Here is a 26,196-nt window from a genome sequence, read left to right on the forward strand (position 1 = left end):
GTTCTCTCTAGGGTTTATAACGGATTTCCCCTCGAAGTTGGCCGTGCTACTGAGACTTTGAAGAGTACGGTCGCCTAGGTAGAGCTGGCTTTGTGACCTTTGTGACCCAATGTTCTCGATTCAAGTGGGGTTAACAATACCACCTTCCTAGTAGTGGCTTGCGAGGACTAAGTATAAATATGATGCCTGACCACAGAAAGCGCTCCCAAAAGTGTTAGTTATCATCTCCATCTCAACAGAAAAAGGTGAGAGCGAGGGTAGAGAAATGCAGGTTCCAGGTTTGGTCTTGGGAACCAGAGGGGGGAACTCAACAGAATAGGAAACCGCCCCCACCTGACGTCCACCTCCACCTGGGATGCTGGGACGGGGAAAGAGAATGTGAGGCTAGGGTAAGGGCTCGCGAAGACCCGGCGAAGGTGCGCTTGGAGGGGCGGTACGAGCTGAGCTGGATGGCCCGGAAGGACGCGCAGGAAAGACGCGCAGGGGCGGGGAAAGAGCGTGAGGCTAAGGTAAGGGCGCGCTGGCGGGGGGCGGGGCGCGCACGAGATCCCTGGGCACCTGACACTGCGCGCTGCGGAGAAATATGGCGCTGTTTCCTTGTTCAGCTGTTCCAGCCCTCAGGTTCTGGGGCCTGCGAGGTGCGCGGGTGTGGACCCGCTGGCCTCGGTTCGTAACGGGAGGGGGCGGCTGCGGTGCCGGGCGGGGCCCAGGGAGGAGACTGACCCCCTCAGGCGAGCAGGGATGTCAGGCTTCCCCCTGCGTGGTCAGCGGGAAGATTGGAGAACCTGAAAATGGCAAGTCACTGCTCAGGCGGCTCTGAAGGGCGTTCTGGAGTCCCGGATGGCAACGGTTTCTTGTTTCTTCCCAAGGGTATTTTGGACGTGTGTAAACAACACTTAATGTTCATTCTTGACATCCGGCCCCCGTTTTAGTTAGATTATGTTCTGTACCTCCCCCCCCCCCCCCCCCCCCCCCAATTAACGTGTCTTGGAGTTACTTCCATTCTAAACTTAAATGCTTTCTCAGTCTTTTATGTTAATATGTAGAATTCCATTCTTTGGACGTTTCATACTTAATTTAACCAGTCTCGTGTTGAAAATGTTTCTAATCTTTAATTATTACAAATAGTGCTGTGTTGAATAGCCTTGTTCGTATTCCACCTTTTGGGTAAATCTCTAGTAGTGGAACTCCTGTCTCTACATTTTATTGCCCCACGTAAACGTCCTGCAATTTAATACTCCCGCCAACATATGTTCATACCCTTAGTCAGGTTCATACACAGTAATTGCACATTTTGAGTCCTTGTCTAGAAATCGGACCTACAAGTGGAAGAATCTTAAGATCATAGTTGTTAATCACAGTTGTTAGAAAACTAACTTAATGCCCAATAATGGACAAATATTTAAGTAAATAATGGTACATTCACTTAATGCCTTCTTACACAACAACCAAAAATACTGAAGAGTTTAATAAAGAGATACCAAGGAGGAGTCTTTCTTTCATCCAGGAAACTTTTGTTGGACTTACCATCTACCAGACTGTTCCAGGTGCAGTGATGGAGCAGGGGTCAAATTGTTGCCTCCATGGAGCTTATTTCAGTTTCAGAATCTGCAGGCAGTTGTGTAGGTGGGGTATGGCTAAATAGTGACCGTATCAATCAGTAAATCCTTGCTACCACTTGCTGCCCAAACTGGAGGCATGAAGGTACCTGTGAAGAGCAGTTTGCTTGCATAGGCTGTCTACAATTTGGAATTTCTGCCTTTCGAGCTTATATCTTAGGGGCTCCTGTTTGAAAGATTTACTACTCTCAGTAAATCTCATTCCATGTAGCATTTACTTTAAGTCATACACCTTCAGTATTTTCTAGATAAATTCAGTCTGTGTGTTTTTCGGTGACAGACATTTTACTTGTGTAAATGAGAAGTACACATTAAGTACCCTGAGTGATGCCTTGCACTCGAGTAGGCACTCAACAATTGGTTTTATTTCAATACCAGTGAGCAACTTTTCAGTTTTCCACAGACACCAACTGGATGTCAAATACAACTGACTTCTGACTGTGTCAACCTGGAGACAGCACTAGATTCCGCAGGCTATGGGCTTAGTCCCGCAGGACTGACCTCACTTCAGCCACTAATCCCGGTCCACTTGTGCTTCTGAGCAACTGACCAAAGAGTGGAGCTTCCCGTGACCCCCTCCTCTGATGTGATTAATGTACTAGAGCCGCTCACAGAGTTCAGGAAACCAGTTTACTTAGTAGATTGCTAGTTTATTATAAAGAATATTAAAAAGTATGAGTGAACAACCAGATGAAGAGATACCCAGGGTGAGGTTTGGGAGAGTTCCAAATGCAGGAGCTTCTGTCCCTGTGGAGTTTGGGGCCTGGCATGTGGAAGCTTTCTGAACCTCTTGCTTTTGGGTTTTCATGGAGATTCCAACCCTCTAATTGTGGTTGGTTTCCCTGGCAACCATACCCCATCTTTAGGAGATTTCCAATAATCACCTCATTAACATAAACTCAGTGTAGTTGTAAGAGGCTTGTTATGAATAACAGGACACCCATTTCGCTTCATAGCTCTGAAGGGATTTCGGAACCTGAGGCCAAAAGACCAAATACTATAGTAAAAGGTGTTCCCATTGCTCTTAGGAAATTCTAAGGGTTCTGGGACTAAGACCGAAATATATATAGTTCAGTTCAGTTGCTCAGTCATGTCTGACTCTTTGCGACCCCATGAATCGCAGCACGCCGGGCCTCCCTGTCCATCACCAACTCCCGGAGTTTACTCAAACTCATGTCCATCGAGTTGGTGATGCCATCCAACTATCTCATCCTCTGTCGTCCCCTTCTCCTTCTGCCCCTAATCCGTCCCAGCATCAGGGTCTTTTCCAATGAGTTAACTCTTTGCATGAGGTGGCCAAAGTATTGGAGTTTCAGCTTCAGCATCAGTCCTTCCAGTGAACACCCAGGATTTATCTCTTTGCAGTCCAAGGGACTCTCAAGAGTCTTCTCCAACACCACAGTTCAAAAGCATCAATTCTTTGGTGCTCAGCTTTCTTCACAGTCCAAGTCTCACATCCATACATGACCACTGGAAAAACCATAGCCTTGACTAGACGGACCTTTGTTGGCAAAGTAATGCCTCTGCTTTTTAAGGTGCTATCTAGGTTGGTCATAAGTTTCCTTCCACGGAGTAAGTGTCTTAATTTCATGGCTGCAGTCACCATCTGCAGTGATTTTGGAACCCCAAAAAATCAAGTCTGACACTATTTCCACTGTCTCCCCATCTATTTCCAATGAAGTGATGGGACCAGATGCCATGATCTTAGTTTTCTGAATCTTGAGCTTTAAGCCAACTTTTTCACTCTCCCCTTTCACTTTCATCAAGAGGCTTTTTAGTTCCTCTTCACTTTCTGCCATAAGGGTGGTGTCATCTGCGTATCTGAGGTTATTGATATTTCTCCCGGCAACTTTGATTCCAGCTTGTGCTTCTTCCAGCCCAGCGTTTCTCATGATGTACTCTGCATATAAGTTAAATAAGCAGGGTGACAATATACAGCCTAGATGTACTCCTTTTCCTATTTGGAACCAGTCTGTTGTTCCATGTCCAGTTCTAACTGTTGCTTCCTGACGTGCATACAGGTTTCTCAAAAGGCAGGTCAGATGGTCTTGTATGCCCATCTCTTTTAGAATTTTCCACAGTTTATTGTGATCCACACAGTCAAAGGCTTTGGCATAGTCAATAAAGCAGAAATACATGTTTTTCTGAAACTCTCTTGCTTTTTCGATGATCCAGCGGATGTTGGCAATTTGATCTCTGGTTCCTTTGCCTTTTCTAAAACCACCTTGAACATCTGGAAGTTCACGGTTCATGTATTGTTGAAGCCTGGCTTGGAGAATTTTGAGCATTACTTTACTAGCATGTGAGATGAGTGCATTTGTGCGGTAGTTTGAGCATTCTTTGGCATTGCCTTTCTTTGGGATTGGAATGAAAACTGGCCACTGCTGAGTTTTCCAAATTCGCTGGCATATTGAGTGCAGCACTTTCACAGCATCATCTTTCAGGATTTGAAATAGCTCAACTGGAATTCCATCACCTCCACTAGCTTTGTTTGTAGTGATGCTTTCTAAGACCCACTTGACTTCACATTCTGGGATGTCTGGCTCTAGGTGAGTGATCACACCATCATGATTATCTGGGTTGTGAAGATCTTTTTTTGTACAGTTCTTCTGTGTATTCTTGCCATTTCTTCTTAATATCTTCTGCTTCTGTTAGGTCCATGCCATTTCTGTCATTTATCGAACCCATCTTTGCCTGAAATGTTCCCTTGGTATCTCTAATTTTCTTGAAGAGATCTCTAGTCTTTCCCTTTCTGTTGTTTTCATATATTTCTTTGCATTGATCGCTGAGGAAGGTTTTCTTATCTCTCCTTGCTGTTCTTTGGAACTCTGCATTCAAATGGGAATATCTTTCCTTTTCTCCTTTGCTTTTTGCTTCTCTTTTCACAGCTATTTGTAAGGCCTCCTCAGACAACCATTTTGCCTTTTTGCATTTCTTTTCCATGGGATGGTCTTGAACCCTGTCTCCTGTACAGTGTCATGAACCTCCATCCATAGTTCATCAGGCACTCTATCAGATCTAGTCCCTTAAATCTATTTCTCACTTCCACTGTATAGTCATAAGGGATTTGATTTAGGTCATACCTGAGTGGTGTAGTGGTTTTCCCTACTTTCTTCAGTTTAAGTCTGAATTTGGCAATAAGGAATTCATGATCTGAGCCACAGTCAGCTCCCGGTCTTGTTTTTGCTGACTGAATAGAGCTTCTCCATTTTTGGCTGCAAAGAATATAATCAATCTGATTTTGGTGTTGACCATCTGGTGATGTCCATGTGTAGAGTCTTCTCTTGTGTTGTTGGAAGAGGGTGTTTGCTATGAGCAGTGTATTCTCTTTTCAGAACTCTCTTGGCCTTTGCCCTGCTTCATTCCGTACTCCAAGGCCAAATTTGCCTGTTACTCCAGGTGTTTCTTGACTTCCTACTTTTGCATTCCAGTACCCTATAATGAGAAGGACATCTTTTTTGGGTGTTAGTTCTAGAAGATCTTGTAGTTCTTCATAGCACCGTTCAACTTCAGCTTCTTCTTCATTACTGGTTGGGGCATAGACTTGGATTACCATGATATTGAATAGTTTGCCTTGGAAACGAACAGAGATCATTCTGTCATTTTTAAGATTTCATCCAAGTACTGCATTTCAGACTCTCTTGTTGACCATAATGACTACTCCATTTCTTCTAAGGGATTCCTGCCCACAGTAGTAGATATAATGGTCATCTGAGTTAAATTCACCCATTCCAGCCCATTTTAGTTTGCTAATTCCTAGAATGTTGACATTCACTCTTGCCATCTCCTGTTTGCCTTGATTCATGGCCCTAACATTCCAGGTTCCTATGCAATATTGCTCTTTACAGCATCGGACCTTGCTTCTATCACCAGTCACATCCACAACTGGGTATTGTTTTTGCTTTGGCTCCATCCCTTCATTCTTTGTGGAGTTATTTCTCCACTGATCTCCAGTAGCATATTGGGCACCTACCGACCTGGGGTGTTCCTCTTTCAGTATCCTATCATTTTGCCTTCTCATACTGTTCATGGGGTTCTCAAGGCAAGAATACTGAAGTGGTTTGCCATTCCCTTCTCCAGTGGACCACATTCTGTCAGACCTCTCCACCATGACCTGTCCGTCTTGGGTGGCCCCACACGGCATGGCTTAGTTTCATTGAGTTAGACAAGGTTATGGTCCGAGTGATCAGAATGGCTAGTTTTCTGTGATTATGATTTCAGTGTCTGCCCTTTGATGCCCTCTCACAACACCTACCATCTTACTTGAGTTTCTCTTACCTTGGACGTGGGGTATCTCTTTACAGCTGCTCCAGCAAAGCAGAGCAACTCCTCCTTACCTTGGACAAGGGGCATCTTCTCACGGCCGCCCTCCTGACCTTGAACATGGAGTAGCTCTTCTTGGCCCTCCTGCACCCACGCAGCCGCCGCTCCTTGGATGTGGGGTAGCTCCTCTCGGTACCTCCTCTAATACATTGTTAGATATAGTCAAAGCTATGGTTTTTCCAGTAGTCATATATGAATGTGAGAGTTGGACTATAAAGAAAGCTGAGCGCCAAAGAATTGATGCTTTTGAACTGTTTTGGAGAAGATTCTTGAGCGTCCCTTGGACTACAAGGAGATTCAAAGAGTCAATCCTGAAGGAAGTCAGTCCTGAATATTCATTGGAAGGACTGATGCTGAAGCTGAAACTCCAATACTTTGGCCACCTGATGTGAAGAACTGACTCACTGAAAAAGACTGATGCTGGGAAATACTGAAGGCAGGAGTAGAAGGGGTAGACAGAGCATGAGATGGTTGGATGGCGTCACTGACTGATGGACATGAGTTTGAGCAAGCCCTGGGAGTTGGTGATGAACAGGGAAGCCTGGTGTGCTGCAGTCCATGGGGTTGCAAAGAGTCAGACATGACTGAGCGACTGAACTGAACTGAATATATATATAATTCTAAATCACAGTATCGCAACTTCCCTCTCATTCCGTTTGTATTTCTTGTAATTTGCATTTAGAAGGAGCACAGAAATGTTTGGTTGAGGACCTTAGGTGAACAGATGTTCTTGATGCTATGTGAAGTGGACATTTAATAGCTTTGGTTGTAGCCAGAGCCATCTTTTTCCTTCCAAACTGTATGGTTTTCACTGGAAAACCCCATTTGGAGATTTCATTGATGTGCACTCAGGAGAGCTGCCTTGTCTGGTGCTTTTATGGAAGACTTGGGTGGAGGAAAACTTTCTTCAGAATCTGTGGGCATCTCTGGAAGAGCATGGGGAGGAGTGGAAAAGCATTGTTTCCCTGCTGTATTTCCTGTACTTTCTGCTGGGTGGTTTACAGCTGTGGATTTTTTCAAAAGACTGTTGGCGTCATCTCTGGCTCCCTTGCTTTTGGCTTTGGCAGCCAAGGCTCAGGCTGCTTGAGCGACTTAATGAGACAATGGTGACTAGGGCTCTGACTCCCCTTTTGGTGCCCTCAGCCCTCGCTTCCCTTGCCAGTTCCTCTTTCTCATTACATAGTTTTCTGAGGCCTGTTCTTTGGAAAACCAAGATGATAGTTTGTAAGGAGAGGCATCATAAGTGGACTGAGTGGCCAGTGAGCTCCTGAGTTGCACTGTCGTTGACCTCAGCGTGGACTGTGAGAGGCAGCTGTGCAGTGTTACCTCAGGAGGGAAGGAGTGACAGGCACCCTGAAATGAAGAATGGGAGCCAGTACTTCAGAGGAGTGTGAAGGTGACTTCCTACTGGGTTGGGCAGTGGCTTCATGAAGGAGGTGGCCTTGACTCTGGGAGACTCTAGGCATGCTGAGGGGTAAAAAGGTCTTTTCAGGTAAAGGAGCTGGGTTTACAGTGAGTACAGGAACCAGGAAAGGAGAGGTCTGTGAGAGGGAGTAATGGGCCTGAAACTGTCACTGGGGTGGGGTGTGTTGTGCTAAGATGCTCTGGTGCTATGGGGTCTGAGGGCATCAGGGAGAACCTCAGCAGCACGGTGTAAGCAGGTGAGTGTGCAGATTGTTCAGGAGCAAAAGGAAAACCAGAGACAATGGGCAAACAAAGTGAGCTAGGACCACACTTCTGAAAGATAAGCTCTGGATTGTCCTTACCTGTATCTGAAGATGTGCTTTTAGGGTGCTTATTTCTTACCTGTTTCAGAAATGAGTGAAATAAATATTCTGTTTCCTCTTTTTGTGTCTGTATTCACTTTAGATTTATCAATCATTTGGGGTGGGTTTTCATTTCAGTTTGTTTAATTTCTTCCTGTCAGGGTGGAGGGGTCTATATCTAGGGCCGAAGTCCTAGCTGTGGGTCATCGGGGCCTTCTGGAAGATGGGCGTGGTGGCTCCCAGCTTTGGGGTGAGAGGCAGATGCTTTGTGCAGTGGGGTGGCAGTTTTGAACTCTGGACAGGTTGCCAGCATGCTCCCAGTAGGTGATGAAGTTGTGTAGCTCGCGTAGATGCCAGATGAGGCCCCGAGAGCAGATCAGGAAGTCCAGAGGCCTTCAGGCTCTGGGCTCTGTCTGTGTGTCCTGTGGCTGCAGACTCGCTTCAGGTGGACGTATTCAGGTGCTGCTCCTGTTGTGCAGTTTGTGTCGTCTTTGTCTTCTTTCCGGTGCTTCCTGGTTGTGGAGCCTCTTACTGAGTCCTGATGCCTCTCTGATGCTTGTGGCATCTTTATTGTGTGTCTTACTCTTTTTTTCTTGTGGAAGACCATCTCATACTCCTAACAGTTAGTATTGTGAATGTCTCAGCTCCTGGCTTCTGCAGATGACCTGAGACTCCTGGAGTTCTGCAGGGTGACCCCCAGCTCCAGTTGGCTCCTGCCTTGCCTGGGTTGTGTCATATGTTTGGCTGCTATATAAAATGAGCAGCCTCCTGAATGGCTGCGAACATAGAAGATGGAGTCTCTGCAGCAGTTTGAATCCCTCGGCGTCAGGATATGAGTGTTTCTTTTTGGAATGGTCGCTTGAACCTACTTAATTAACATCCTGTTAATATTTGGTAAAGATGGGTTCAATAAAGGACAGAAATGGCGTGGACCTAACAAACAGAAAATATTAAGAAGAGGTGGCAAGAATACACAGAAGAACTATACAAAAAAGATCTTCATGACCCATATAACCACAATGGTGTGATCACTCACCTAGACCCAGACATCCTGGAATGTGAAGTCAAGCGGGCCTTAGGAAGCATCACTACTGACAAAGCTAGTGGTAGGCGATGGAATTCCAGTTGAGCTGTTTCAAATCCTAAAAGATGATGCTGTGAAAGTGCTGCACTCAATATGCCAGCAAATTTGGAAAACTCAGCAGTGGCCACAGGACTGGAAAAGGTCAGTTTTCATTCCAATCTCAAAGAAAGGCAATGCCAAAGAATGCTCAAACTAATGGACAAATGCACTCATCTCACACGCTAGCAAAGGAATGCTCAAAATTCTCCAAGCCAGGCTTCAACAGTACATGAAATGTGAACTTCCAGATGTTCAAGCTGGATTTAGAAAAGGCAGAGTAGCCAGAGATCAAATTGGTTTGATCATCATCGAAAAAGCAAGAGAGTTCCAGAAAAACATTTATTTCTGCTTTATTGACTATGCCAAAGCCTTTGACTATGTGGATCACAACAAACTTGCAAAAATTCTGAAAGAGATGGAAATACCAGACCACCTTACTTGCCTCCTGAGAAATCTGTATGTAGGTCAAAAAGCAACAGTTAGAACTGGACATGGAACAACAGACTGGTTCCAAATTGGGAAAGGAGTACGACAAGGCTGTATATTGTCACCCTGTTTATTTAACTTATGTGTAGAGTACATCATGTGAATTGCCAGGGCTGGATGAAGCACAAGCTGGAATCAAGATTGCCAGGAGAAATATTAATAACCTCAGATATTCAGATGATACCACCCTCATGGCAAAAAGGGAAGAAGAAATAAAGAGCCTCTTGATGAAAGTGAAAGGGGAGAGTGAAAAAGTTGACTTAAAGCTCAAGATTCAGAAAACTAAGATCATGGCATCTGGTCCCATCACCTCATGGGAAATAGATGGGGACACAATGGAAACAGAGACTTTATCATTTCTGGGGCTCCAAAATCACATCAGATGGTGACCTCAGCCATGAAATTAAAAGACTATTTGTTCCTTGGAAGAAAAGCTATGACCAACCTAGATAACAAATTAAAAAGCAGAGATGTTACTTTGCCGACAAAGGTCTGTCTAGTCAGAGCTATGGTTTTTCCCGTAGTCATGTTTGGATGTGAGAGTTGAACTATAAAGAAAGCTGAGTGCCAAAGAATTGATGCTTTTGAACTGTGGTGTTGGAGAAGACTCTTGAGAGTCCCTTGGACTGCAAAGAGATCCAGCCAGCTCAATCCTAAAGGAAATCAGTCCTAAATATTCACTGGATGGACTGATGCTGTAGCTGAAACTCCCAATACTTTGGCCACCTGATGCGAAGAACTGACTCATTTGAAAAGACCCTGATGCTGGGAAAGATTGAAGGCGGGAGGGGAAGAGGACGACAGAGGATGAGATGGTTGAATGGCATCACCGACTCAATGGACATGAGTTTGAGCAAGCTCCAGGAGTTGGTGATGGACAGGGAAGCCTGGTGTGCTGCAGTCAATGGGGTTGCAAAAAGTCGGATGCAACTAAGCGACTAAACTGAAGTGAATATTTGGCATAAAGTCTGAGATGTTTAATTTGCTTTAAATGTCACTGAGTATTTGTCACATCCTTTCTATGTTAGGGTGTATGGCTCTGCAGAGAGCATCCCCAGATGCTCTTGGCTCTAGCTTGAGCTTTCACTAGCTTTTGATAACAGGAATTGTGAAATGATACTTTCCTGAATTTCACAGTTCCCATTAACCTGAAATTTTTGCTCCCAAATACATCTTGATTTCAGAGTTTCTGTTTTATCCCATGATAAGAAAGATAGTCATTTGTGGGGTGGAAAGGAAGTGTAGTCATTTTTGGTGGTGGGATTGGTGGAAGGCAGACATGGCTTTCTTGCCGGCATCAGCTCGATTATCATCGGTTACCTGGCTGCTCTCCTTTTCTATCAGGATTACAGGTGGAGGATGGCCCATATCTTGTTCCGCTGATGCCTCAAGTGACACTGGAGGTGGAGGCCACAATGAGAAGAAGTTTCTCCTGCAGGACATCGCTGAGCTGATTAAGACCAGAGCCTGCCAGAGGGTGGTGGTCATGGTGGGGGCTGGCATCAGCACACCCAGCGGCATCCCAGACTTCAGGTGCCTTGCACTCCCAGAGCACCTCCCACAGCGCCCTCCACTCCCTGCTGTCTCTTGAAGGGCTCAGAGCCTCTTGCTTCTCTCTGCAGGTCTCCAGGGGTCGGCTACTACAGCATCCTCCAGCAGTACAAGCTCCCCTACCCTGAGGCCATTTTTGAGCTCTCATTTTTCTTTCATGACCCCAAGCCATTTTTCACTTTCGCCAAGAAGCTGTACCCTGGGAACTATAGGCCTAATGCCACTCACTACTTCCTCCGATTGCTACATGAGAAGAAGCTGCTTCTGCGGCTGTACACACAGAACATTGACGGGCTTGAGAGAGGTGAGCCTTAGTCCTGTTTCACACCTTTTTGCTCCTGCATGGAAGGCTCAGGTGCCTGTTAGTGCTGAGGCCTAGTGCTTATTCCCCATCCTTGTGGCTGATTTTGATCCAAGAAGTTTTGCCATCATCTCCAGCAAAAATGTCCTCTTTGTGTTTTAAGTATCACTGTTAGGACCTCATTGGTGGACCCATTTTCTAGGTTGTGAGTTTGGGATAGACCTAAAGTTGACATTGGGAGCTTCTGGTTTTGCTGATCTGATGGTTTTCTTTTTTCAAGTTTTCATTATGGAATTTTTTGAGCACATAGTGAGAGGAATGTGATGAACCCTCAATGTCCTCATTATCTCATCATGGCCAGTCCTGTTTAACCTGTGTCCTACCCCCATCTTCTCTCACCCCTGAGTATTTTGAAGCAGATCCCTCTCATCATAAATTTAATCTATAAATCCAGCAATGGATATCTTTAGAATGTAAAGACTTCTAAAACACAACCGTGATATCATCATCACAGAAATCACTAACAGTTCCTTAATATCACATTCAGTGTGGGGATTTCTTGACTGTACCTAGACGGTGGACTCGTGGGTCCTGCTGACCTCTGCCTGTGCACTCTGGAGAAGCAGTTGCTGGGCCTTTTCTCTTCTGCAGGTGCTGACAGGCAGCTCTCAGCAAGCCAGCAGCAGCTCAGCCAGGCTACACATGTCTTGTGAATTGAAAAAAGAAGCTGTCTCAACTCCAGGAAAATGTTTACTTGCTAGAAGGACTCTACAACTTGGAACCGCATAGGCAGCAGTGAATACCCCATAGGGATGATCTCTTTCCTCGAAACGCAGCAGGGCAGCCTTGTGGGAAGTGGGAGTGTGTGGCTGTGACGTTTACATGTGTATAGTGAGGACAGTGGGGAACATGGCAGCAAGGGCCAGGTCTTCATACCCATGGCCTTCCAAAGCTCATGGTGGTAACAGAACTTACACGATAAGCAACCTTTTGTTTGTTTTTCCACAGGTTTTTGGAAATGCATTTATATTAGCAATATTTTCTTACTCTTGGTGTCTGTAGCATAGAAAATGTTTTTCTTGGTATTGGGTATACTTTGATCTAGACTAATGTCAAATGTTTTTTCTACTGTGTTTTCACAGGCTTTGTTTTTTTTTTTTTCTTTTGCTATTCTTTAATTAAAAAAATTTCCGTACATTAACATGAATCAGTTCAGTTCAGTAGCTCAGTTGTGTCTGACTCTTTCCGACCCCATGAATCACAGCAGACGAGGCCTCCCTGTCCATCACCAACTCCCGGAGTTTACTCAAACTCATTCCCATCGAGTCGGTGATGCCATCCAGCCATCTCATCCCCTGTCAGCCATAGGTGTATACGTGTCTCCTTCCTCTTGAACCTCCCTCCCACCTCCTACCCCTGTAGGTCGTCACAGACCCCCAGTTTGAGTTCCCTGAGTCATACAGCGAATTCTTGCCGGCTGTCTATTTCACATTAGTGGTGTATATGTTTCCATGCTCCTCTCTCCATTTGTCCCATCCTCTCCTCCTCCTCACCCTGTGTCCATAACCCTGTTGTTTATGTCTGCATCTCCACTGCTGCTCTGCAAATAGGTTCATCAGTACCATCTTTCTGATTCCATATACATGCATTAATATATGATATTTGTTTTTCTGATTTACTTCACTCTGTATAATAGGCTCTAGGTTCATCCACCTCATTAGCACTGACTCAAATGCATTCCTTTTTTATAGCTAATATTCCACTGTATATATGTACCACAGCTGCTTTATCCATTCATCTGTCAATGGACATCTGGGTTGCTTCCATGTCCTAGCTATTTGTAAATAGTGGTGCATTGAACATTGAGGTACTTGTGTCTTTTTCAGTTATAATTCTCAGAGTTTATGCCCAGTAGTGGAACTGTTGGGTCATATGGTAGTTTTAGTCATAGTTTTTTTTTTTTAAGAAATCTCCACACTGTTTTCCATAGTGGCTGTACTAGTTTGCATTCCCACCAACAGTGTAAGAGGGTTCCCTTTCCCCCACACCCTCTCCAGCATTTATTGCTTGTAGATTTTTTGATGATAGCCATTCTGACTGGTGTGAGGTGGTATCTCATTATAGTTTTGGTTTGCATTTTTTTAGTAATGAGCAATACTGAGTATCTTTTCATGGGTTTCCCTGGTGGCTCAGATGGTGAAGAATCTCCCTGCCATGCAGGAGACTGGGTTTGATCCTGGAGTCGGGACAGTCTGCTGGAGAAGGGAATAGCAACCCACTCCAGTATTCTTGCCGGGGAAATCCAATGGACAGAGGCGCCTGGTGGGCTGTAGTCCATAGGGTTGCAAAAAGTGCCAGACACAACTGAGCAGCACACACACACACACACAATTATGAGCTATGCTGATAATTTTTTCCATGTGCTGTTACACAGGCTTTGTTGTAACTGTGATTTGGCTCCTTGTCAGAACCCCGTCACTGAACTTATTCTGATCAGTGGGGTTTTGTCTGTGGGTTATAGAGGCAAGGCTTCCACAGAGGGCTGCGGCTCCTCCTTGGGGCCTGCCATGCCCAGAGGTGACACTGAGGGGCTTCTGTGCCCACCCCAGAGCACAGTTTTAATTATACACTTAGCTTCAGTTTGAATTTCAGCATCTGGCATCCCTGCCTCAAAGCTTGTTGAAGCTCATGGATCCCTTGCCTCTGCCACCTGCACCATCTGCCGAAGACCCTACCCAGGGGAGGACTTCTGGGTAAGTTGTCGCAGAGACTTCTTTTCCTCCGCACTTCTCACTGGGAGTAATCCGAAGAAGTGGTATTGTATAAGCATTGTGTTGGAAGGACAGCAGAACAGTAATACTATGAAAATGATTTTCTTTAAAATAAAAAACTAATATTTGCTTGTCAAAATTAAGGTAGTACAGACAACAAGGATTTACTGTACAGCACAGGGAACTAACTATATTCAGTATCTTTAATAACCTATAAGGGAAAAGAATAAAAAAAGAATATACACACATATGTATGCATAGCCGAATCACTTTGCTATACGCATGAAACTAACACAATATTGTAAATCAGCTGTACTTCAGTTTTTTTAAATGTGCAAGTCCTAACTCCCAGTATCTATAAATATAAACTTATTGGGCCATAGGATATTTGCAGATTAAAAAAATTAAGGAAATACAAAATATGTAGGGAAAAATGAATCTGCCTTCTGCCAGTTCCTATAGCCCATTTAATATGTGTATGTATGTATAAACATACATGCACATTTCTATGTACCTACACCCACACACAATTAGTTTTTTCCATTAATGGGATAACTAATATTCACATTGCTTTGTCCCTGAGCAAAATTTCATAGATATCTTGTGTCAGTAACTATAGCTCTGCTTACTGTTTTTAGGTAACTAGAGCATTGCTATTGTTCATTTGCTATGTGGTGTCTCACTGTTTGTGATACCGTGGACTGCAGCATGCCAGGATTCCCTGTCCTTCACTATCTCCCAGAGTTTGCTCAAACTCGTGTCCCTTGAGTCGGTGATGCCATCCAACCATCTCATCCTCTGTTGCCCCTTCTCCTGCCATCAATCTTTCCCAGCCTCAGGGTCTTTTCCAATGAATCAGTTCTTCGAATCAGGTGGCCAAAGTATTAGAGCTTCAGCTTAGCATCAGTCCTTCCAATGAGTATTCAGGGTTGATTTCCTTTAGGATTGACTGGTTTGATCTCCTTGCTGTCCAAGGGACGCTCAAGAGTCTTCTCTAGCACCACAGTTTGAAAGCATCAGTTCCTCAGAACTCAGCCTTCTTTATATGGTCCAACTCTCACATCTGTACATGACTACTGGAAAAACCATAGCTTTGACTATATGGACTTTTGTTGGCAAAGTGATGTCTCTGCTTTTTAATATGCTGTTTAGGTTTTTCATAGCTTTTCTTCCAAGGAGCAAGTGTCTTTTAATTTCATGGCTGCAGTCACCATCCACAGTGATTTTTGAGCTCAAGAAAATAAAGTTTGTCACTGTTCCATTTTGTTCCTCATCTATTTGCCCTGAAGTGGTAGGACTAGATGCCATGATCTTAGTTTTCTGAATGTTGAGTTTAAGCCAGCTTTTTCACAATGCACAGCCTTGATGTACTCCTTTCCCAATTTTGAACCAGTCCATTGTTCCATGTATGGTTCAAACTGTTGATTCTCGACCTGCATACAGGTTTCTCAGGAGGCAAGTAAGGTGGTCTGATATCCTCATCTCTCTAAGAATTCTCCAGTTTGTTGTTATCCACACAGTCAAAGGCTTTTACTGTGGTCAGTTAAACAGAAGTAGATGTTTTTTTGGAATTACCTTGATTTCTCTGTGATCCAACAGATGTTGGCAATTTGATCTCTGGTTCCTTTGCCTTTTCTAAATCTAGCTTATACATCTGGAATTTCTCGGTTCACATATTATTGCAGCCTAACTTGAAGGATTTTGAGCATTACTTTGCTGGCATGTGAAAGGAGCGCAATTGTATGATAATTTGAGCATTCTTTGGCAAAGCATTTCTTTGGGATTGGAATGAAAACTTACCTTTTCCAGTCCTGTGGCCACTGCTGAATTTTCCAAATCTTCTGGCGTACTGAGTCTGGCTAACGGTTTGTCAATTTTGTTTATCTTCTCAAAGAAGCAGCTTTTAGTTTTATTAATCTTTACTGTTTTTTCTTTCATTTCTTTTTCATTTATATGATTTATTTCCTTGTACTAATTTTTTTTTCGTTCTTCTTTTTCCAGTTGTTTTTGGTGTAAAGTTAGGTTGTCTATTCGATGTTTTTCTTGTTTCTTAGTGGTAGGATTGTATTGCTATAAACTTTCCTCTTAGAACTGCTTTTGCTGCATCCCATAGGTTTTGAGTTGTCGTGTTTTCATTGTCATTTATTTCCAGAAATTTTTTGACTTCCCTTTTGATTTCTTCAGTAACCTGTTGGTTATTTAGAGACGTGTTGTTTATCTCCATGTGTTTGTGTTTCTTACAGTTTTTTTCTTGTAATTGATATCTAGTCATAGCATTGTGGTCGGAGAAGATGCTTGATATGATTTCAGTTTTCTTAAATTTACTGAGGTTTGATTTGTGACCCAAGTTATGGTCTGTCCTGGAGAATGTTCCATGTGCATTTGAGAAGAAGGTGTATTCTTCTGCATTTGGATGGAGTGTTTTGAAGATATCAGTGAGATCCATCTCATCTAATGTATCCTTTAAGACTTGTGTTTCCTTATTAATTTTCTGTTGTGATGATCTGTCCACTGGTGTGAGTGGGGTCTTAAAGTCTCCTACTATTATTCTGTTACTGTCAGTTTCTGCTTTTATGTCTGTTAGTGTTTGTCTTATGTATTGAGGTGCTCCTATGTTGGGTGCATAGATATTTACAATTGTTATGTCTCCCTCTTGGATTGATCCCTTGATCATTATGTAGTGTCCTTCCTTATCTCTCGTAATATTATTTTATGGTCTGTTTTGTCTAATATGAAGATTGCTACTCCAGCTTTCTTTTGCTTCTCATTTGCATGGAATATATTTTTCCATCCTCTCACTTTCAGTCTGTGTGTGTCTTTAGGTCTGAGGTGGGTTTCTTGTAGACAGCATATGTATGGGTCATGTTTTTGTACCCATTCAGCCAGTCTGTATCTTTTGGTTGGAGCATTTAATCCATTTTCATTTATATATATGTTCCTAGTGCCATTTTCTTAATTGTTTGGGGTTGATTTTGTAGGTCTTTTTTCTTTTCTTATATTTCTTGACTATATAAATCCTTTTAACATTTGTTGTAAAGCTGGTTTGGTGGTACTGAATTCACTTAACTTTTGCTTGTCTGAAAAGCTTTTTATTTCTCCATCAATTTTGAATGAGAGCCTCGCCGGGTACAGGAATCTTGGTTGTTGATTTTTCCCTTTCAGTACTTTAAATATATCCTGCCATTCCCTTCTTGCCTGCAGAGTTTCTGCTGAAAGATCAGCTCTTAAATGTATGGGGTTTCCCTTGTATGTTACTTGTTGCTTCTCCCTTGCTGCTTTTAATATTCCTCCTTTGTGTTTAGTATTTGTGAGTTTGATTAGTATGTGTCTTGGTGTGTTTCTCCTTTTGTTTATCCTATATGGGACTCTTTGTGCCTCTTGGACTTGATTGATTATTTCCTTTTCCATGGGGAAGTTCTCAACTATAACCTCTTCAAAAATTTTCTCATATCCTTTCTTTTTCTCTTCTTCTTCTGGGACCCCTATAATTTGAATGCTGGTGCATTTGATATTGTCCCAGAGGTCTCTGAGACTATCCTCAGCTCTTTTCATTCTTTTTACTTTATTCTGCTCTTCAGAAGTTATTTCCACCATTTTATCTTCCAGCTCACTGACTCATTCTTCTGCCTCAGATATTCTGCTATTGATTCCTTCCAGAGTATGTTTAATTTCAGTAATTGTGTTGTTTGTTCCTGTAGGTTTATTCTTTAATTCTTCTAGATCTTTGTTGATTGATTCTTGCATTTTCTCCATTTTGTTTTCAAGGTTTTTGATCATCTTTGCTATAATTATTCTGAATTCTTTTTCAGGTAGTTTGCCTATTTCATCTTCATTTATTTGGACTTCTGTGTTTCTAATTTGTTCCTTCATCTGTGTAGTATTTCTCTGACTTTTCATTATTTTCTTTTAACTTATCGTGTTTGAAGTCTCTTTTTCTCAGGCTTCAGTGTTAAATTCTTTCCTCCTTTTGGTTTCTGCCCTCCTAAGGTTGGTCCAGTGGTTTGTGTAAGCTTTGTATAGGGTGAGATATGTGCTAAGTTTTTTTCTTTTTGTTTTGTGAGTGAGGTGGTAATCCTGTCTGCTGATGATTTGGTTTGTATTTTTGTTTGTTGTTTAGATGAGGTGTCCTGCATAGGGTGCTGCTGGTGGTTGGGTGATGCCAGGTCTTATATTCAAGTGGTTTCCTTTGTGTGAGTTCTCACTATTTGAAACTCCCTAGGGTTATTTCTCTGTTAGTCTAGGGTCTTGGAGTCAGTGTTCCCACTCCAAAGGCTCAGGGCTTGATCTTCAGTGCCATCTCAGAGATGGCCTGGATGGAGGAGGACTGGCAGGCAGGCCAAGGCCCAGGGACTTGTAACACACAATCTGGGGAGAGTTCCCACACGGGTGCTGGAGGACCTCACACAGTGGCCTGGGCTAAAGGCAGGCAAACACCATGTTTCCTCTCCTCGAGACAGTGGTTTATCCAAGTGTGATCGCCAGGCCTGCAGCCTTGGGCTCCTGTGAGCACATGTTTTGGAAGTAACTTCTGGCATTCCTGTGTCGTATTTTAGATTCCACATACAAGTGATATCATATGGTATTCATTTTTCTCTGTCTGACTTTGCTTAGTATTATAATCTCAAGGTCCATCCATGTTGCTGCAAATGGCATTATTTAATTCTTTTTAATGGCTGAGTAATATACCATCGTGTGTATATATATACCATGTCTTTTTAATCTTAGAATGGCTTTTTTTTTTAAGTAGAGTAAGGTAGAGTGGAAAATCTTAAATAAAGGTGAAACTGAAATAATGACATGGCACAGAATCCTGTATTTTTTTAATTGAGGTGAATTCACATAACATAAAATTAACCATTTTAAAGTGTACACTTTATTGGTATTTAGTATTTTTACTGTATTGTGCAACCACCACCTCTATCTAATTCCAGAGTATTTTCATCACCCCACAGGAAAACACTGTACCCAGTAATCAGTCAACCGTAATTCCCTCCCTGACCCCAAACCCTTAGCAACCACAGATCTTTATTATTATTCTTATTATTTTATTGAATTATAGTCAAACCAGTCAATCCTAAAGGAAATCAACCCTAAATATTCATTGGAAGTACGGATGCTGACGCTGCAACTGCAATGCTTTGGCCACCTGCTGCATGAAGAGCCAACTCATTGGAAAAGACCCTGATGCTGGGAAAGATTGGGGGCAGGAGGACAAGGGGGTGACAGGATGAGATGCTTGGATGGCATCACCAACTCAATGAACATGAGTTTGTGCAAACTCCAGGAGACAGTGAGGGAAGGGAAGCCTGGTGTGCTGCAGTCCATGGGGTTGCAAAGAGTTGGACACAACTTAGTGACTGAACAACAAACAACAATAGTTGATTTACAGTGTTGTATTAGTTTCAAGTGTACAGCAAAGTGATTCAGTTATATATATACATCCTTTTTCAGATTCTTTTCCCATATAGGTTATTACAGATTATTGAGTTGAGTTCCCTGTGCTATATAGTAGGTCTTTGTTGGTTATCTGTTTTATGTTTTATATTTAGTAATGTGTATATGTTAAATTCCTGATTTATTCCTCCCTACCACAGTTCCTTTGGTAACCATAAATTTGTTTTTCAAATCTGTGCATCTTTTTTTGTTTTGTAAGTAAGTTCATTTGTATCATATAAAAAATTAGATTCCATATATGAGTGATACTATATGATATTTGTCTGTGTCTGACTTAGTATGATATCTCTAGGTTCATCTATGTTGCTGCAAGTATCATTATTTTGTTTTTTAATGGCTGTGTTATATTCCATCTGTGTGTATGTACCACGTCTTCTTTATCCATTCCTCTGTCAGGGTGTCAGTATTTCATTTAGGTTGGCAATCATAATTTTGCCTTTTCCAGAACATCATAGAGTTGGAATAATATAGTATGCAGCATTTCTCATTGACTTCTTTCACTTAGTATTATGTATTTAAGGTTCCTCCATGTCTTTTCATGGCCTGATAGCTGCTTTTTTTTTTTTGAGGTGGAGTAATATTCCATTGTTTGGATGTAACACAGTTTGTTTATCCATTCACCTAATAAAGGACACCTTGGTTGCTTCCAGATTTTGGTAATTATGAGTAAAGTTGTTACAAACATCCATATGCAGGTTTTTATGTGGATATGTTTTCAACTCCTTTGGGTAAATACCAAGGAATGTGATGCTGATCAGTTTGTGTCTTCCAAAGTGGCTGCCCCATTTTGCATTTCTACTCACAGTGAATGTGAGTTCCTGTTGCTCTGCATCAACAACACTTGGTGTTGATTTTGGCTGTTCTTGTAGGTGGGTAGTGATATCTCATTGTTTTAATTTACAGTTTCCTAGTGACATATAATGTGGAACTTGTTTCTTATACTCATTTGCCATCTGTATCTTCTTTGCTGAAGTCTTGGGCCCAATTTTAAGTTGAGTTGCCTATTTTCTTATTGCTAAGCTTTAAGAATTCTTTGTATTATCAGATTTGTCTTTTGCAAGTATTCTCTCCTAGTCTGTGACTTCTGTCATCCTCTTGACATTGTCTTTCACAGAGGAGAAGTTTTTTGTTTTAATGAAGTCTGATTTACCATATTTTTCTTTCAGTGATCATCTTTTTCCATATCATATTGGCTAGTCTGAGTCTTTTGCTCTCTATATAAACTTTAGAATCACTTTTTTTTTTTTTGCCATTTTCTGATAGTGTAAAAACTTCTCTTTGTCTTTGGAGTTTTGCACTTTACTGTGCTTTGTCTCCATATTGTTGTGGTTCAGTCCCTCAGTTGTGTCTGACTCTTTGTGACCCTATGGACTTTTGTAGAGCTTTCTGAATCTGTAGTTTGATATCTTTTTCATTTTTGCTAAAAAACCCCCCAAACCTTCAGTCATGGTAATTCCTCTGGACAGTGACTGCCCCACCCATGTGGACCTTGTATTTCCTCTTTGGACCTTGGGTTAAACACCTCTGATATTGGCTTATGCTCTGCCCAGAACCCTTGGCCACTCTTCTCTGCATCCTGTCTTGTTCCCCTGGGTGCTGCATTCTGAGTCTTCCTCCTGATCTACTTTCCAGTTTATCGACACACTGTTCTTCCACAGAGGATAAAGCCCCTCCACTGAGCTTTAATTTTCAGTACTCTACTTTTTATTCAAGTCATATCTGGTTCCTTTCCAAATCCACTGCAATACTTTGTATAGCTTTTTATCTCCAACAAGTATTTCAAACCTGTCCTTTAAAAAATTGAAGCATAATACAGTTTTTATCTGTATCTGCTAATATCTAAAGTCTTTGAATAGTCCATTTCTTTTATCTGTTGTTTCTGCTGCTCCTTACTGGGTTCAGCCTGCAAAAACAAATTTGCATTAGCTGTAAAGGTTTACCTTAGAAGGCAAGTGTTTTTTTCCTTAGTTTCCTCTTCTGATGTCCAGCCCAAGCATGAACAAGTGTGTGTAGCAGGATATAATGACTCACATCTGCTTCGCCTTGGCCTGCAAGTAGGAGGTCTGTGGATAGTGTTGTGAGTCATAACTCCAGCCAGTGAGTTTAAGCTGACCTGAATGTCTTCAGGGCTAAGGTCATGTCAGGATCGCTTCAGCTAAAATCAGGGACAAATTTATACTGTCATTTTCATTGAATAACACCTATTGTAAGCCAGGTGCCTACAGAGTACTGCTGAGGATTATTTAAGTAGTACAGTTGACTTTGAACATGGGTTTGAACTGTGTGGGTCCACTCATAACGTGGATTTTTAAGAAAATAACTGTGAATTCTGGGACTATATGATCCACAGCTGGTTGAATCAGATACAGAACCACAGATATGGAGGAACCATGTGTACAGAGGGCTTAGCCTAAATTTTGTGCAGTTTCAGTTGTGCAAAGGATTGCCGCGCCTGACCCCGTGTTGTCTGAGGGTCAGCGGGGCTCCCCCCCCCGCGTCTCTGAGAAGCACTCCTGGTGCAGAGCGCAGAGTTCAGTGTGCCAGATGTCATGTGGCGTCCAAGATCTTCCTTCAGATCCTGCAACCTCAAAAAAATACTGCCATCTCCCCAGATTCTGGGGGCTGTGTGAAATAAAGCTGGCAGAGTGTTAGTAACTGCTGAAGCTGGGTTCTTCATACACAGGGGCTTCACTGTACTACTGTCTCTGCTGTTGGGAATGTTTGACACTTTCTCAGTAAGAAGTTGGTTTTGCCTTTCCAAGTGTGGCATATGGCTTCCTTGGAGCACTTTCTCCCTGTGTCACCCCAGGCCGACGTGATGGTGGACAGGGTTCCCCGCTGCCCGGTCTGCTCTGGCGTCACGAAGCCTGACATCGTGTTCTTTGGGGAGCCGCTGCCCAAGAGGTTCCTGCTGCATCTGGCTGACTTCCCCATGGCAGACCTGCTGCTCATCCTTGGGACCTCCTTGGAGGTGTGTCAGCAGGCCTAGTGGTGCACAGATGTGTGGGGAGGCGGCCAGTGAGACAAGGCAGAGGAAGTGAGGGCTGGTGGCAACCCTGGGGCCCTACCTCTAGACTGAGTGGACTCAACATGTGAGGAAGCAGCGGTATTCCAGGCCGAGACAGCAGCAGTCTGCGTGGGAGGACGGGGGGGAAGGAAGGTGTCTAGAGTGTGGGTGGGCACGACACGTGAGGGCGAAGGAGATGTCGGGCAGGAGCAGGCTTCCAAGGTCGCATCTATCAGAGAGACCAATTTTCTGTAGAAGCAGTGGAACCAGGGGTGTATCTGGTCATCCTTGAGATCAGAGAGATCTTGGAACAGGATGAATTGAGCACACGTCCAGGAGGCTGAGCATAGTCAGACTTGGGGACCGTGACAGATGGCAGAGGGGAGGAGGGCTGGACTTAAGAGCCTGGCGTCTCTTCGAGGACTGAAGAGGGAGGTGTCTCTCTCTCTCCTGTGGGAGGTCAGGGCCTTTGCTTAGGAGTCTGGATTGGGGTTGCTGAATTCAGTTCTGCACATGTGTTTGAGGTGCTTGGGAAATGCATCTAGACCTGACGTTCGGGAAGCTTCTAAATGCTGTGATGAGACCCTGAAGGCCCTGTGCCTGACTGGATTCAGGTACCACGGGGGCAGACGGGCCAGAAAGACCTGTGCCCAGGCCTCCAACCAGCCAGGGACCCAGAGCTGTGTGTGTTTTCCCCCAGTTTGCCAGGCCCTGTTGTAGTGGGTGCATCGGGAACCCCTCAGTGGTGGTCCCTCTGAGGGATCGGACAGGGAGCAGGAACAGATAGATGAGCTGTCACGTCACTGGTGTGCTGGGAGAAGACAGTGCGTGGATGGGGAGAGCAGGTGAGATGGTGTGGATGAACTTCAGCAGGGAGACCTGCAGGAGCCAGGAGAGGCAGAAGAGAAAGGGGCGTGGATGAGAGGGAGGTTCAGGGGAGGGGGACGCAAGGGTATTTGAGACCAAGCAGCAGGAGCACTACCACAGAATTGAAGCGGGTGCTGGGTTTTCTCCATATCCAAGGTCTCACCTCGGTCACCTCCAGGGCCTCAAGGGCTGTGGCACAAAGGTCCTGAGGGCCTGGGAAACTGAACACCCTGCTCCTCACATTTGGGCAATTTTTCAGGTGGAACCTTTTGCCAGCTTGTCCGATGCCGTGCGGAGCTCAGTTCCCCGACTGCTCATCAACCGGGACTTGGTGGGGTCCTTGGCTAGGAATCCTCGGGGCAGGGACGTGGTCCAGCTGGGGGATGTGGTCCATGGTGTGAAAAGGCTGGTGGAGCTTCTTGGCTGGACGGACGACATCCAGGACCTCATCCAGAGGGAAACTGGAAAGGTATGGCCTGCCGCGCAGTCACAGGAGAGGTCTCTTGTGCTCCAGGGTCTGGTCGACCTGGAGCAGAGCCCTGTTTGGCTAACACTGTAACAATAATAGGTAATGTTGCTGTTAACTCTGCACCAGGCACTGTCCGGGCCGTCTGTGTGCTTATTAATGGGGTGCTGTGATTCTTATTCCCTCCATTTAGATATGAAGAAACTGCCACCTTGTGCCTGCTCTGAGTGGCAGATGAGGGTCCAGGCACACGGGGCTGTCGTTCTACAATCACCACACTTCAGCTCTTTGTACCCTAAACTGAAGGAGCACCACACAGCTTCAGGCTAAGATGTGGTTCTCAAGTTCTCTGAACCAGTATGGGATGATGCTTTTAGGACAGTGTGAGAGCCACTGACTTATCCACTGGCGGTAGAAAGCCAGAGCCTTCACTGCTCTAGATGTCAAACCTCCTACAAGTGAAGTTTCCCACAAGAATCAGTTAGCATGTATAGCCTTAATGTGAGGGGTTATTTTCTATAGGGGGCAGCATTAAATGTTTGAAGTCTGTCTCTCAAGAGGGTTGTTTACGATTACAGCCAGGTGTAACACTGCCCAAAGTGGACTTCACCAGAATGCTTATGTTCTTGTCTTGGGAAACCTCCCTACCTTTGGCCATGCCTGCCTTAGGGATTTAGCACCATGGGTCAGCCCTTTCCTTTCATCTCCACTGGCAAAACCCCCAGCCTCTGGCTATAGGCTATTTTCTTACCAATTTGGACCAAAGTGAGAATATGAGGCTTTTTAAGGCTATGAGAACTTGCAGTTATATTGTTTTCATGGAGTTAGACATCAGTGCCCTTCAATCCAGAGTTTGGCTCTTTGGGATAAGCTAAAGGATGGTGTCATTTCTCAACTCATTGGAGGAAATAAAGACCATCAGGTGTGTCACGTTGCTGTATCACCTAATGGAAGGCCAGCTAACACGATGCTTTCACTTTGCATCTCCAGAGGAAGAGTAGCAGATGTCTCACTCATAGGGGAGTAGAGGTCTTGGTCATATCCACTTGGCAGCTTACACAGGAGCCTTTCTTGACCTAAGGACTGACCTCCTGCTTTCATATAATCACGTCAAGTAGCCACTATGGGCTTTTGGAATTAGTCCTACAGGATTTGACCTTAGCCATTTTCTAGTTCCAGAGAAATTTGTGTAGTGTTACGATTTTAGGGGTTGGTTTATTTTAAAAGAGTTGCCGCCCAAGAGTAAGCACTAAGGGGTGAATGGACATGAAAGTTGGATCAATCTTCCAAATAGTGAATGTTCTTGAGCACGTGAGCCTCAGTATGTCTATATTGGTTACTTAAGCAAAGCCCTTTTAGCCACCCAGTTTTGCCCAGCCCTGCTTGGCATCGTCTTAACTTGGTTGAATAGCATTTGCAGACAGAAAAGCTTCCATTTTATGAAAGTTTGATTCCGGGCCCTCACATGTGCCCAGTGTGTTTTCAGTAACCGATTTCCTCTTTGTGTTCCAGTTTGATGGTTGGGACAGACTGTGAGGGATGCCTCTCACACCAGAGGTTACTTGGGAGTCACTACCCATTTCTGATGAAGACTTCTGCCTGAAGAACAGCTGGGGCATGTTTACAAATTTTGGCTGAACCACAACACGCAACCTGAGGCTGCCCCTGGAGTGTCTTCCTGGGTCGTAAACCCTGTGCAGTCAGGGTCACTCTTCACGGATGTGAAGGTGCTGCCTGGGCTGACTTTGCTGTTTAACTCTTCACTCTGCTAAGGCTCTTAATGTCAAAAGCTTTCTTCTGACGGTGAATCTCTTGAACTCAGACTGCCTAGAACCCCAAGTTGGAGTCCATCTGAAGGGCAGGATCAACATCTGTCCACCTGGGGTGAGCAGCCCAAGCCACCTCCCAGGAGTGGGTCTGGGTCCCAGGTAATGCACTAGAGTCTTCTAGCACCCTGGCCTCTTTAGTAGGCTTATTTTTAGTCTGTCCTTCTTTTCTGGCATGAAATAAATTTTAATATAGGAACTGGGCATCCCTTCATTTTTGTCACCTAAAAGGGACAGGAATGTGGAAACTTGGGGGTGTGGGTGTTTCTCCTCTACTACTGAGGACTGAGAACATTTGTCCCTGAATTCATCCACAGGCCCTCAGAGCACCCAACACACCCTTGTCCCTGATGCCTTTCACATCAACCCCAGAAACTCATCTGTTTCAGACCATTCTAGCAGCCTTCACCCCCTCCCCCCCAACCAGGCCTTCTTCCATTAATGCTGCTTGGATTAACCTCTAAGACAGAAGGCATTGCTCACTTGTTAACAGCCACGCTGCTGTTTGGGCAGAACCTACTGTGATCTTCCTGCTTTGGTATAGGCCCTGTATGGGGCTGCCCCCAGGCTCAGCTCCTGCCCCTCAGGGCTCCCTCCTCCTTGGAGTCTTATCTCCCCGTTGGATCCCTGGGCTAG

The 26,196-nt window shown here is 44.0% G+C and overlaps 1 protein-coding gene across 7 annotated transcripts; it reads left to right on the top strand.

Moving 5' to 3' along the window:
• Positions 1-138: 138 nt before the first annotated feature.
• SIRT3 (sirtuin 3) lies at positions 139-25,759 on the top strand. 7 transcript variants are annotated; one of them, XM_020912115.2, is made up of 7 exons: positions 139-245; positions 10,662-10,850; positions 10,940-11,172; positions 13,822-13,922; positions 22,204-22,365; positions 23,528-23,737; positions 25,247-25,759. In XM_020912115.2, the coding sequence occupies exons 2-7, from the start codon at positions 10,804-10,806 to the stop codon at positions 25,268-25,270; spliced, it is 777 nt and encodes a 258-aa protein (XP_020767774.1). In that variant the 5' UTR covers positions 139-245; positions 10,662-10,803; the 3' UTR covers positions 25,271-25,759. The 7 variants fall into 7 exon arrangements, with proteins under 7 accessions (XP_020767774.1, XP_070314078.1, XP_020767776.1 ...); XM_020912117.2 differs by lacking the exon at positions 139-245 and adding an exon at positions 421-509; XM_020912113.2 differs by lacking the exon at positions 139-245 and adding an exon at positions 539-666.
• The last annotated feature ends 437 nt before the right edge of the window (positions 25,760-26,196 follow it).

Source organism: Odocoileus virginianus, chromosome 28 (assembly GCF_023699985.2).
Source record: "Odocoileus virginianus isolate 20LAN1187 ecotype Illinois chromosome 28, Ovbor_1.2, whole genome shotgun sequence".
Taxonomy (NCBI): Eukaryota; Metazoa; Chordata; class Mammalia; order Artiodactyla; family Cervidae; genus Odocoileus; species Odocoileus virginianus.